Source organism: Ceratotherium simum, chromosome X, assembly GCF_057802395.1.
Source record: "Ceratotherium simum simum isolate JZ-2026a chromosome X, ASM5780239v1, whole genome shotgun sequence".
NCBI classification, from domain to species: domain Eukaryota; kingdom Metazoa; phylum Chordata; class Mammalia; order Perissodactyla; family Rhinocerotidae; genus Ceratotherium; species Ceratotherium simum.
In genome coordinates this window covers 85,889,546-85,904,359 of record NC_141940.1, presented here as the reverse complement: position 1 = coordinate 85,904,359, position 14,814 = coordinate 85,889,546, and the positions used below count along the sequence as shown (strand labels likewise).

Below are 14,814 nucleotides of genomic sequence, written 5' to 3'. Positions count from 1 at the left end.
CATATTTTTAAGTCTTTCTTGCCATTTATTTTAGTATAGTTTGTTAATATTTGACAGAAGATTCTTTCTGTTAAAATCTGAAGGCAAGCTCATAAACAAGTATTTGCATTATTCAAAACTATTGGATGTTCACAGCAGCATTATTCACAACGTAAAAAGGTGGAAACAACCCAATCCATTGACCAGATGAATGGATAAACAAAATGTGGTATATGCATACAATGGAATATTTGTTCAGACTTGAAAAGAAATAAATTCTGATATGCTACATCTGTGAACCTTGGAAACATTATGCCGAGTGAAATAAGCCAGACACAAAAGGGTAAATATTATATGATTCCACTTATATGAAGTACCTAGAATAAGCAAATTCATAGGGACAGAAAGTAGAATAGAGATTACCAGGGGATGGGGAGATGGGGAGTTATCGTTTAATGGATACAGAATTTCAGTTTGGGATGATGGAAAAATTCTGGAAATGGATAGTGGTGATGATTGCACAATATTGTGAATGTATTTAATGCCACTGAATTGTACGCTTAAAATGGTAAATTTGGTATTAAGTATATTTCACCACAATAAAAAAACTACTGTTGGATTAATTCCAGAATTTTAGACAAAAACCACCTACTGAGAAATTATGTGCTTGTTTTGCTTATTGTGTGTGTTACCTTGTAGCTAAGTGAACTGGGGGTTTGGATACTTGTTTTAAATATGATGGATTGATAGATGGGACTGAGAACTAGGTTCCTAACCAACATTCAGGCAGTATGAAAACTTACTGAGCTATATGCCAAATAGTCTGCTAGGCACTGAGGACTACAGTGGTAAACAAGATAAGACGCAGTCCCTGGAGCCTGCTGGTTGCTAACATTGGACAGGAAAAAGAACAAACTTCTTGTTTTTAAAAAAGGGATTAAACAATCAGGTGACTTGTTTTCTCCTTAATGATTTCCTTTGTGGAGTGATTTTAAAATATCCTTTTTTTCCCCTTCAGGTTGCTATGGAAACATATGACCACATAAAAGGAAGTCCATTCTGATAATTGTGATACCTGAGATGTAACTGGATTGAAGAGTGGAACAGGAAAAATTTTAGTGCCAACCTTAATTACAATGGCTACTGATTCAGGAGAGCCAGCTAGCACAGAAGATTCTGAGAAACCTGATGGAGTTTCATTGGAAAACAGAGTTCCTCAGGTTGCAGCAACTTTGACAGTAGAAGCTAGACTAAAGGAAAAAAACAGTACTTTGTCTGCTTCTGGGGAAACCATAGAAAGGAAGAGATTCTTCCGAAAGAGTGTTGAGATGACAGAAGATGACAAAGTTGCTGAATCTTCCTCCAAAGATGAGAGAATAAAGCCTGCAACAAATATTCCAAGAGTAGAAAAGCTTCCTACAGATGTGCTAAGAGGAGGACAAGAAATTAAATACGAACAGTGTTCAAAGGCAACTTCAGAATCTTCAAAAGATTGTTTCAAGGAGAAAAATGAAAAGGAAATGGAAGAAGAAGCAGAAATGAAGGCTGTGGCTACTTCTCCTAGTGGCAGGTTCCTGAAATTTGACATAGAGCTGGGAAGAGGAGCATTTAAAACAGTATATAAAGGACTGGACACTGAAACATGGGTTGAGGTTGCTTGGTGTGAGCTGCAGGTGGGTATATAATCTTCTTGGTTTTAATAAATTCCAAGTTTAGCTGGCCTGGCCTTCTGAGTGATCCAGGATTAAAATGTATCCTGGGTTAAACTAAAATGATGGGCTTGTCCCCCACCTCCCTGAAATTATGTTCCTTTCCTAGATCCTCTTAGGAGCTCATGCCAACCTTTTTTTCTCCTATTGTTTCCCCCTCTTTTAAAGGAGAAAAAGTCTATCATGGATTTCTTTAGTAAAATGCTCTTAATTTATTAACCTTAGAAAATTCCCCAAACTCTTAACATCTCATTTTGAAAACTTTTAGTAAACGTATGCCTTATGAGTTGATTGTTATGCTAAATACTTGAGAGTGTGATATGTTAGGGATATATTCAGTGTGGTATCTCTCTTTTCTCTTTTTCTTTCAACAAATTTTGGGGGGTTCATGTGGTATTTTTCAAAACAGGAAATGTTTTTCTTGATTCTTTGCGGACTTCTATTAATATAAACTCCCCCATGCCTTTGAATTTACCTCAAAGAGGATCTCTGGAAGAAATAATCACCAGAATCTACTGAGGTTAGTCAACTGGAATGTATTTAGAAAGGAGAAATGAAAACAACAGGAGAATATTTGAATTACCTAGATATTTGGTTCCATAAAAAGTGTTTTTGTGGTACTTTTAACTAATGAAGGACTCAAGAGGGATAGAACATCACAGAAGGGGTTATAATAAGAATAGTTTCAGATAGATGTAGATCAAATATAAGGAAAACCTTTGTGACCTCAATTAGCTCATGGGAAATGGTCAGTGTTCACACGAGATGCTTAAAATTAAGATTGAATGAAGCCAGTCACTAAGTATAGGTCTTTGTTGTTGTTCAAATTCTGGTGGTCTCTGTGCGTGTGAGTATGTACTGTGATTTCACCTGTTCTGAATTTGCTATAGGTTGCCATTTAGATAGATTGAAATTTAGTCCAGGTCCCTGCATTTCTAGGAAGCTTTTTGTTTAACACCGAACTTTCCAGACTTTCCTATTTATAAGAGTCAGTGTTTGCTTCATAAGCAAGATTCCAGAGCCTATTATCAGAGATTCAGATTCAGTAAGTCTGGGGTGGGATGCAAGACTGCAATTTTAACAAGCTTTCAAAGTGCTTTGAATGTAGGAAGTCCCTTGATGACTCTTTGGAATGCAAGTTATCTAGCAGTTAAGCCAATCTAGTAGTTCTTGAAAGGTGTGTGCATGTGTGGGGTTTGCTTGGTTTTCTTCTCACCCTATTTTTACCCTTTAAGAATTTTATAAGGTCTATGTCATAGTAGAAATATTAGATAATGTGAGCAAATGTCAAAATCACCTGAAATTCCACTACTTTGAGGATGTTTTATACATTTTAGTATATATCTTTGTGGACTCTTACGTTTGCATAAATGGATATATGACTGTATGTTTTTTACCCCCACAAAATGGATTTGTATTATGAGATTTTACAAAACCTTTCTTTCTTCTTATCGTGAACATCTTTTCATTACCAGTAATTGTGCATTTACATCATTATTTTTAATAAATGCCCTTATAAGTTATTTAGTCAGTCCTCTATTTTTGGGCATCTTTATTTTTCTCCAATAGTTCACTATTATAATCATGGTTGTGATCAACATCCTTGTATATATATTGAAAATGATGTAAATTTTAATTTCATCTCTGCATTGTGACGTCGGTAACACTCACCCTTTAGTGATACTCTGGAAATGAAGGAAATAACTTCCATTAACTTGGTACTAGGGAACATAGTAAAGATATGTCAAGTATTTTGCAAATTGTATATTCTAGCTATGCAAAAGGATGTTGAAGTAAAACTTAAAGAAAATATTCTAGTGGTAGGAACTGCCTAGGGGAATGCCATCTGTCATTCACCAGTGGAAAGACTGAAAGATCCCATAAGGTCTTACTACTCAAAGTGTGGTCCCTGGACCAATAGCATGAACATCACCTGCAAGCTTGTTGGAACTGCAGGTTCCTAGGCCTCATCCTAGACCTGCTGAATCAGAATCTGCCTCTTAGTGACATCTGCAGGTGATTTGTATGCACAGTAGAGTTTGAAAAGCTCTGAAATAAGGGACCAGTTCCCAGAGCTAGCTGAATAAGAGGAGGAATACCCTTAATACACCAACATGAGCTTTATATTATATCATATATACTGATTCCTGGCATCTACTCCAGACTTTCCAAATTGGAATCTCCAGGAGATGGGGCCCAGGAGTTTATTTTTTAAAAGTTCCCCAGTAATTGGATACATAGCCAGATTTGGGAATCTCTCATGTGGAGCACATGTTGTAAATATATAAAGTAAATTTTAATTTACACAGAGAACAACAATTGCAATGTTCTCTTCTGAAAGGAATGTCAGAGTTAGTGGATTTAGTTGATATAATTTTTGGATGTCAGTTCATTTTCTGCATATTTAGAATTAAGAAAAACTAACTTATTTAGCATCCCAGAAGGATAAGAGCATCATATTTTAATTACTTTCCTGTGAGTACTGTGCAGTTTGTAATGTACAATTTCTCATATTTTTTCATAAAGTTTTATTTCTTTATGATATAATTAAGCAATTTTGTAGAAAAACATCTCAGTGAGCAGCTTAAATGTTTAAATTATTGTAGATTCTTTTCCAATCTTTGTTTATCTATATGTGTATATAATATATAAAATTGGTATTTGTTGTTATCAATTGATACATATTTTCTACTTATTAACATCATTAAAATATGTAAACTATATTGCACTTATACCACCTCTTGCTCAATCTTCTCCCCTGAAATTAGGCAGTTCTTTTCTTGTTTTAAATTTTATTTTTGCATGTCTGATTTGAAATTCACAACTCAACAAAAGGTTTTTATACCTGTTTTTCTTGATGGCATTCCCCCCATTGTGGATATTTGAGCCTTGTGTAGCAATTCTTAAAAGCCCCATATCTGTTTGTTTAGAATACATCGACCTTATGACAGTGCAAAAAACCAGAAAAGATAGATTTTACTGCTGATGTTTGACTTTGAGGATGTTAAAAACAAACAAACCCTTTGATGATGTAGGTCAGATTTAGGATTTGGCCATAAACATCTGCATCTCAACAGTTTGTCATATTTTATGGTTTCCATAACTTGATTTTTTTAGGCATTAGTGGAAAGACTGTGACCTAATGTTCTTTGTAAAGAACTTGGTATATTACTTGGTAAATTGGTAATTTACTGTGGGTAAGGGCTATCAGTCCTAAGTGCTGTTTAGAAGACTCTTTATTTTAGTTCAAGATGTTGAAAGACCTGGTCAGATGTTACTGAAAGGCCTGTTTAGTGACTCTTAGAAGGAGTCAATCACAAGAGTTTGTAATAGTTTCCTCTTCCACTAACAACTTGAAAATCAACAGCAGTCTGCTTTTACATATGGAAATACAACTAGTTTTTGCGGTACTATAACTTGGAAAAATACTTCCATTGGAACATTTGTCATTTGTTTTCTTGATGGAACTGAGTTTTCATATAATGGGGCTATTTTCCAAGTGAAGGAACAACATATATATCTGAAAATTTTTGTTATTTGACTGCTTCTAAAATATTTTTGAGTGTGCTTGTAATAAGCTTCACTGTGGGGTCAGATATGTGATAGTGTGCTTCTCAGGGTAATTAAATGGGCCTCCTTTAAGTAGCATCTGACAACTCTAGCTGTCATCTCTGAACTGAACCAAAAATGGCACTGAAAAGAAAGTTAAAAAATAGAAAGACACAATTGACTGTAGCGGGTTAGCATGTTGAGTGAGCATTCTAATACAGTTTCATTGTAGTAGTGAATATATTCAAAGCAATGCAATGGAAGTAACAGTTTAAAAACCCATACTTGTACACTTAAACCATCTATCAAACTGTGGATACACTCATTTCCATTTTATTTTCATTCATCATCTAAAAACACTTTGGGGAGGAGTATATGTTTAGGCATCAGCCCTACATTTAATTGTGAAATTAGAATTAGATAATAATGTGAAAACAGCTGAATTTCCAATAAAGGAAAAGGTAATTAAATATATGCTAAGATTTCTGTTTCTGAATAAATATGATTGTCCAAAGTATTCACTCTGGGATACTTTGGCTCTCAAAATATTTTGTTATGACCCTCTTGGAAATATTTCCAGATTCTGTTTGAGCCATACAAGAAAATACTCCATTACATGTAGGCACACCCCAAATAGTGTTATTCGGTTTGATTTCCCACTATCTTCATCAGACCCAGCCCTCAAAGTGGAGTATTCTCATGGACAAAGAATGATGACATTGAAGGGAGGAGGGATAAAGCTTGCTTAAACATATATGTTCTAGTCTCTGTTTAAAAACTAGTCACATAACTTAATTATAAACCAAAGGCAGATGCTTTCATAAAATGACAAAGGGTGAGAGTGGGAGACTAGATGTGGTCTGGGAAATATCATTAATTTTCACTTAGTTCAGTGAGGTAGTTTTGAGCTAACTATTTGCTTGATAAATAAGATAAATTGATATATCCAGTAGGCTGAATAGTTGAACCCCAAAGATGTCCATATCCTAATCCCTAGAACCTATGAATATGTTAACCTTACATTGCAAAAAGGACTTTGCAGATGTGATTCAAGATCTTGTAATGGGTAGATTATCCTAGATTATCTGGGTGGGCCCAGTGTAATCACAAGGGTCCTTATAAGAGGAAGCAGGATGGCCATAGTCAGAAGGAGATCTGAGGATGGAAACAGAAATTGGAGTGATGTATTGTTGAAAGTGGACAATGAGCCAAGGAATGTGGGCAATCTCTAAAAGCTGGAAAAGGCAAGGAAACAGATTCTTCCCTAGAGTGTTCAGAAGGAACATAGCCTTGTCAACACCTTGATTTTAGTCTAATGAGGCTCTTTGTGGACTTGTGTGGACTTTCTTCTCATTGTGGATCTCCACAACTGGAAGATAATAAATTTGTGTTGCTTTAAGCCACTAAATTTGTGATAATTTGTTACAGCAGCAATAGGAAGTTAATACAATACACATAGCTGCCATTCATTTAACAAATAAGTATTCAGTACCTACAATGGTCCAGAACTGTGCTAATTGCTAAGGACATTATGAGGAGAAAAAGCAGACATGGGCCCTGTTTTCATAAAGCTTCTTTTCTTGTTGTTTTTTATTGCGGTAACATTGGTTTATAACGTGGTATAAATTTCAGGTGTACATCATTATACTTCTATTTCTGCATGGATTACATTATGTTTTCATGTTCACCAACCAAATACTAATTACAATCCATGACCACACATGTGCATAATTATCCCTTTCGCCCTCCTCCCTCCCCCTTTCCCTTCTGGTAACCACCAGTCCAATCTCTGTCTCTATGTGTTTGTTTGTTGTTGTTATTATCTACTACTTAATGAGTGAGATCATACGGTATTTGATCTTCTCCCTCTGACTTATTTCACTTTGCATAATACCCTCAATGTCCATCCATGTTGTCACAAATGGCTGGGTTTCATCGTTTCTTATGGCTGAGTAGTATTCCATTGTGTATATATACCACATCTTCCTTATCCGTCCATCCCTTGATGCGCACTTAGGTTGCTTCCAAATCTTGGCTATTGTGAATAACGCTGCAATGAACACAGGGGTGCATGTATCTTTACACATCGGTGTTTTCAAGTTCTTTGGATAAATACCCAGCAGTGGAATAGCTGGATCATATGGTAGTTCTATCCTTAATTTTTTGAGGAATCTCCATACTGTTTTCCATAGTGGCTGCACCAGTTTGCACTCCCACCAGCAGTGTATGAGTGTTCCCTTCTCTCCACATCTTCTCCAACACATGTTGTTTCCTGTCTTGTTAATTATAGCCATTCTGCCGGGTGTGAGGTGATATCTCATTGTAGTTTTGATTTGCATTTCCCTGATAGTTAATGATGTTGAGCATCTTTTCGTGTGCCTGTTGGCCATCTGTATATCTTCTTTGGAGAAATGTCTGTTCCGGTCTTTTGCCCATTTTTTAATTGGGTTGTTAGTTGCTTTATTGTTGAGATGCATGAGTTCTTTATATATTTTAGAGAGTAACCCCTTATCAGATGTATGGTTTGCAAATATCTTCTCCCAATTGTTAGGTTGTCTTTTTGTTTTACTGATGGTTTCCTTTGCTGTGCAGAAGGTTTTTAGTTTGATGTAGTCACATTTGTTTATTTTTTCTATTGTTTCTCTTGCCCGGTCAGACATGGTGCTTGAAAATATGTTGCTAAGACCAATGTCGAGGAGCATACTATGTTTTCTTCTAGAAGTTTCATAGTTTCAGGTCTTACATTCAAGTCTTTAATCCATTTTGAGTTAATTTTTGTGCATGGTATAAGGTAATGGTCTACTTTCATTTTTTGTTTTCATAAAGCTTGCACTAGAGGGAGTTTATAGTCAGTGAGAAGAAGGCTTGGAGATTGGAATTAGTGAAAAGATGAAAGGACTGTTAAATATAGGTTTGTTTGAAGGAAATGGTAGAGTTGGGAGTAGCAGGCAACAGGGTTACCACTCCTTTACTACTTAGTTTTCTTTTTCTAACTTTTATTTTGAGATAATTTACCACTAACAGAAGAGTTGCAAAGATAGTATAGAAAGTCGCCCTTCACTCAGTTTCCCCTTATGTTAATATCTTAACCAGAGAACATTTATCAAAACTTAAGAAATTAACATTAGTATAATACTATTAACTGAAGTAGAGAACTTATTTGAGTTTGACCAATTTTTCCACTGATGTCCTTTTTTAATGTTATGATCCAGTTCAGGCTCCCACATTGCATTTAGTTATGTCCCTGTAGTTTCTTCCAGTCTGTGACAGTTCTTCAGTCTTTCCCTGTTTTTCATGATCTTGAACTTTTGAAGAGTACTGCTCAGTTATTTTGTAGACTGTCCCTTAATTTGGCTTTGTTTTATGTTTTCTCACGATTAGATTTGGGCTATGAATTTTGGCAAGAATACCACAGAAGTGATACATCCTTCTCAGTGCATCATAGCAGGGGTTACATGATGTTGATGTAGATTACTGTGATGATAACCTCGATCACTTGGTTAGGGTGGTGTCTGATAGATTTTCTCTACTGTAAAATTAATTCTTTTCCCTTTATAGATTAATAAATATCTTAGGAGTAAATACTTTGAGACTATGCAAGTATCTGTTTCTCCTCAAACTTTCTCCCATTGTTTTGGCATCCGTTAGTGTATCTTGCCCATATTAAGTATTACTGTGGTGTTCTAATGGTGAGTTTCTATTTCCCACATTCCTTCTACGTTTATTAATTGGAATTACCTCTTAGTTTTATGTAGTCTTTTCCTAAGTATGCCTGTTAAGTTTCTGAAAACCCAACAATCAGGGAATTTGTGGTTGAGGAATTTGAGTATATTTTAAGTTATTAATAGTGGTATCATACACTTTCCATTTGTCAAAAATAACATTAATTGAGCACTTATAAAGGTACTTAATTTGAATATTTTATTTAGTCTTTGAAACAGGTATATGAGCTAGGGATGATTAGTTTTTAGATGGCGGAACTGAGGTTTAGGTACATAAAGTAACTTACCCAAAGGGGTAGAGCAGGGATTTGTATTCCACCAATTATATATATAAAACATTTGCATAGATGACTTAAAAATTTCCCCCTTTTAGTCATTTGAGAAGATCATTCTTTTATGTTTTTAACTATTTTATAGCAAATGGTTTCTTAAATGGACCCTGTTTAAAATCAGGTTCCTAACATTAAACAGCTGAAGCTTAAGGCGTTCTAGTTAGTGGTGTCCTTTAAGGCCACTCCCTAGCTTGGCGCCTTTGAGGAACAGTTTCATGGTTGGGTTGCCATGGTTCAGTGTCTGGGCTTCACCTTTTGTCCGTGTCCAGATGTGGTTGGACACTTTGAAAAAGGAGACTGCCTTGTGCTAACTCAAATGCCTAAATCTAGGACACAAATTTATTAATTTAGAATGAGGAATATAGTTGTTAAGTCAAATGCTGTAGTTGGTCTGTAGGTTAGATACATGGGAAGGTAAATTATAATCAGAAGCTGGCTTGATAATTATAGAGTCAGAACAAAGGAACTAGATGTTCCTGTGTGTCCTCCTGCTGAGATAATAGACCGACCAAATGAACTGGATGCTCAAGTCCTGACTGGATGAGGACTTCCTCTTTGTTCAACAGTACTGGAAGGCAACTGAACCTGGGTCTGTATGTGGTTCGTTCCCCTTTCCATATGTTATCTTGACCACCATAGATGAGCACTTTTCTTAAGGTATTAATACCATTGCTGTCTAAAAGCTTTAACATGCTACTGTGGCCACACTATGACTATTAAATGCTTATTTCTTGATTAATACTTTGATGTTACCATTTACAAGTTATAATTGCCCTAGTGTGTGTTTATTTCATTTAGCTTTATAAAGTTCTGGGGTGCTATACCGTCTCTCCATGGAAAGTGGTCTGTGAATGAAGTATCTGCAGTCATTGCTGTGAATTCTATTTCTGAGAGGCAGAGTGATGAACTAGAAAGTACTTGGGATTCAGGTTACAGCAGACCTGGGTTCCAATGTTGTCTGTGCCAGTTAGGTACTTTGGGCAAGATAAGTAGCTTAACATTTTGGAGCCTTAGTTTTTCACTTTTTTTAAAAAGAAAAATATAATAAACCTGATATACAAAAAAGAATAAAGAATAAAGTAATGGAAATTGTGTATCTACTGCTCAGCTTGAGAAATAAAACATTGAGGATTAGAGATAATATTTATAAAGCATGTGGCACATGTTTGAGTGTTCAATAAATGATAGTGATAAAATACTGAGCAACCTCATATTTATCCAGAATATTCATTGGTAGACTGCTTGGTAAGTTAAGCACTATTTTGAAGCTTTCATAGTGTTCAGCCTTACTTAAACTAGTTTTTTTATAATACAGCTTTTATATCATTGTTGATGATTTCTTCCTTCTTTCATGTTTGCAGAAACAGATCCATGCAGCCTATGACCTGGTTCTGTAGTTCATTGTTGGTGTTTGCATTGAGACATAGCTGATAAGGCCATAGTTTACTTTTTGGAAATTAAATGCTTCTTATCTTAAATAAATACATATGCAGGTTAGTCATGTTGGTATTGTGCCTTGTCTCAGGAAAGGTTTTGTGTACATTTTTAGCATTCCATATATTATAATAGACTAAGTGTTTAGTTAACATTTGTAAAGGGCAGTATTTCTTTTTAAAGTAGTGTGGAGTAGTTGAAATCTATTTGGTAAATTTGTATTTGACCTCTATTATATCTATCAGCCATATAAATTAATATTTATAACACTAAAAATTGATATTTGATGCTTTTTTGGTGGCCTTACCTAGAGACAGTAAGATTTAGGGATCATTTTTGTAGACTACAATTTTCCTGGCTTCTGACTATGTCAACTCCATTAGCTATCACTGCTCTCTAGTTTGCCTTTTGTGGTTCATCATTTCCTTTCTTGTGTAAGAACTCTCCTCATTGGTGATGTGTGAAAGTTACCTTATCAAAATGGTTATCATTAATACAGTAGTGTGTCTGTGTCTGTGTCTGTGTCTGTCTGTGTTTAAAGGGGGATTACTATAGTTAATTTTTGTTTATTGCAAATCAAAACTAAGATGAGGTATCAACTCACGCCTGTCAGAATGGCTGTAACTAACAAGACAGGAAACAACAAGTGTTGGAGAGGATGTGGAGAGAAGGGAACTCTCATACACTGCTGGTGGGAGTGCAAACTGGTGCAGCCACTATAGAAAACAGTATGGAGATTCCTCAAAAAATCAAGGACAGAACTACCATATGATCCAGCTATCCCACTGCTGGGTATTTATCCAAAGAACTTGAAAACACCAATGGGTAAAGGTACATGCACCCCTGTGTTCATTGCAGCATTATTCACAATAGCCAAGACTTGGAAGCAACCTAAGTGCCCATCAAGGGATGAATGGATAAAGAAGCTGTGGTATATATACACAATGGAATAGTACTCAGCCATAAGAAACGATGAAATCCAGCCATTTGTGACAACATGGATGGACATTGAGGGTGTTATGCAAAGTGAAATAAGTCTCATTGTAGTTTTGATTTGCATTTCCCTGATAGTGATTTTGAACATCTTTTCATGTGTCTGTTGGCCATCTGTATATCTTCTTTGGAGAAATGTCTGTTCAGGTCGTTTGCCCATTTTTTAATTGGGTTGTTAGTTTTTTTGTTGTTGAGATGCATGAATTCTTTATATATTTTGGAGATTAAGCCCTTATCAGATGTATGGTTTGCAAATATCTTCTCCCAATTGTTAGGTTGTCTTTTCGTTTTGTTGATGGTTTCCTTTGCTGTACAGAAGGTTTTTAGTTTGATGTAGTCCCATTTGTTTATTTTTTCTATTGTTTCTCTTGCCCGGTCAGACATAGTGCTTGAAAAGATGTTGCTAAGACTGATGTCGAAGTGCGTACTGCCTATGTTTTCTTCTAGAAGTTTCATACTTTCAGGTCTTACATTCAAGTCTTTAATCCATTTGGAGTTAATTTTTGTGTATGGTGTAAGATAAGGGTCTACTTTCATTTTTTTGCATGTGGCTATCCAGTTTTCCCAACACCATTTGTTGAAGAGACTTTCTTTTCCCCATTGTATGTTCTTGGCTCCTTTGTCAAAGATTAGCTGTCCATAGATGTGTGGGTTTATTTCTGGGCTTTCAATTCTATTCCATTGATCTGTGTGTCTGTTTTTGTGCCAGTACCATGCTGTTTTGGTTACTATAGCTTTGTAGTATATTTTGAAATCATGGAGTGTGATACCTCCAGCTTTGTTCTTTTTTCTCAGGATTCCTTTAGCTATTCGGGATCTTTTGTTGCTCCATATAAATTTTAGGATTCTTTGTTCTATTTCTGTGAAAAATGTTGTTGGAACTTTGATAGGGATTGCATTGAATCTATAGATGGCTTTAGGAAGTATGGACATCTTAACTATGTTAATTCTTCCAATCCAAGAGCACAGAATATCTTTCCATTTCTTTGTGTCTTCTTCAATTTCTTTCAGAAATGTTTTATAGTTTTCGGTGTACAGATCTTTCACCTCTTTGGTTAAGTTTATTCCTAGGTATTTTATTCTTTTTGTTGCAATTGTAAATGGGATGGTATTCTTAATTTCTCTTTCTGCTACTTCGTTGTTAGTGTATAGAAATGCAACTGATTTTTGGATGTTGATTTTGTATCCTGCAACTTTACCATATTCGTTTATTACTTCTAAAAGTTTTTTGGTGGATTCTTTAGGGTTTTCTATATATAAAATCATGTCATCTGCAAATGGTGACAGTTTCACTTCTTCCTTTCCAATTTGGATCCCTTTTATTTCTTTCTCTTGCCTGATTGCTCTGGCTAGGACTTCCAGTACTATGTTAAATAGGAGTGGTGAGAGTGGGCATCCTTGTCTGGTTCCTGTTCTTAGAGGGATAGCTTTCAGTTTTTCACCATTGAGGATGATATTAGCTGTGGGTTTCTCATATATGGTCTTTATTATGTTGAGGTACTTTCCTTCTATACCCATTTTATTCAGAGTTTTTATCATAAATGGATGCTGTATCTTGTCAAAGGCTTTCTCTGCATCTACTGAGATGATCATGTGATTTTTATTCTTCATTTTATTAATGTGGTGTATTACGTTGATTGATTTGCGAATGTTAAACCATCCCTGCGTACCTGGAATGAATCCCACTTGATCATGGTGTATAATCTTTTTAACGTATTGTTGTATGCGATTTGCTAGTATTTTGTTGAGGATTTTTGCATCGATGTTCATCAGTGATATTGGCCTGTAATTTTCTTTTTTTGTGTTGTCCTTGTCTGGTTTTGGTATCAGGGTAATGTCAGCTTCATAGAAGGAGTTAGGGAGCTTCCCCCACTCCTCAATTTTTTGGAAGAGTTTGAGAAGGATAAGTATTAAGTCTTCTTTGAATGTTTGGTAGAATTCACCAGGGAAGCCGTCTGGTCCTGGACTTTTATTTTTGGGGAGGTTTGTGATTACTGTTTCGATCTCCTTACTGGTGATTTGTCTATTCAAATTCTCTATTTCTTCTTGATCCAGTTTTGGAAGGTTGTATGATTCTAAGAATTTATCCATTTCTTCCAGATTGTCGAATTGGTTGGCATATAGCTTTTCATAGTATTCTCTTATAATCTTTTGTATTTCTGAGGTGTCTGTTGTAATTTCTCCTCTTTCATTTCTGATTTTACTTATTTGTGCCTTCTCTCTTCTTTCCTTGGTGAGTCTAGCTAAAGGTTTGTCAATTTTGTTTATCTTTTCAAAGAACCAGCTCTTGGTTTTATTAATTTTTTCTATTGTTTTTTTTAGTCTCTATTTCATTTATTTCTGCTCTCGTTTTTATTATTTCCCTTGTTCAACTGATTTTGGGCTTTGTTTGTTCTTCTTTTTCCAGTTCCTTTAGGTGCATTGTTAGATTGTTTATTTGAGACTTTTCTTGTTTGTTGAGATAGGCCTGTATTGCTACAAACTTCCCTCTTAGAACTGCTTTTGCTGTATCCCATAAGTTCTGGCATGTCGTATTTTCATTTTCATTTGTCTCCAGGTATTTTTTGATTTCTTCTTTGATTTCTTCGTTGACCCAGTCGTTGTTCAGTAGCATTTTGTTTAATCTCCATGTATTTGTGGCTTTTCTGATTTTCTTCCTGTAGTTGATTTCTAGTTTCATACCATTGTGGTCAGAAAAGATGCTTGGTATTATTTCAACCTTCTTAAATTTATGGATACTTGTTTTGTGGCCTAATATGTGATCAATCCTGGAGAATGTTCCATGTGCATTTGAAAAGAACGTGTATTCTTCGGTTTTTGGATGGAATGCTCTGTATATATCTACTAGGTCCATCTGTTCTAGTGTGTGGTTTAAGGCCGATGTTTCCTTATTGATATTCTGTTTGGATGATCTATCCGTTGGTGTAAGTGGAGTGTTAAAGTCCCCTACTATTATTGTGTTAACTGTCTATTTCTGTTTTTATGTCTGTTAATAATTGCTTTATATATTTAGGTGCACCTACATTGGGTGCATAGATATTTACAAGTGTTATATCCTCTGGTTGGATTGTTCCCTTGATCATTATGTAATGCCCT

General features: G+C 35.4%; 1 protein-coding gene across 5 annotated transcripts in view; it reads left to right on the top strand.

Annotated features, from left to right (window-relative positions):
* The window catches only part of WNK3 (WNK lysine deficient protein kinase 3), a 153,773-nt gene that overhangs the window by 18,178 nt on the left and 120,781 nt on the right, over positions 1-14,814 (top strand). For 3 of the 5 annotated variants that reach the window (XM_087427038.1, XM_004443218.3, XM_087427040.1), the window contains exon 2: positions 998-1,652. The exons of 1 other annotated variant lie outside the window; for it this stretch is intronic. In XM_087427038.1, the coding sequence (XP_087283164.1) occupies positions 1,116-1,652 (537 nt within the window). In that variant the 5' untranslated portion in view covers positions 998-1,115. Of the gene's footprint in view, positions 1-141; positions 323-997; positions 1,653-14,814 lie in introns of those variants that run through there. One more of the 5 variants, XM_087427041.1, reaches the window with a different exon arrangement.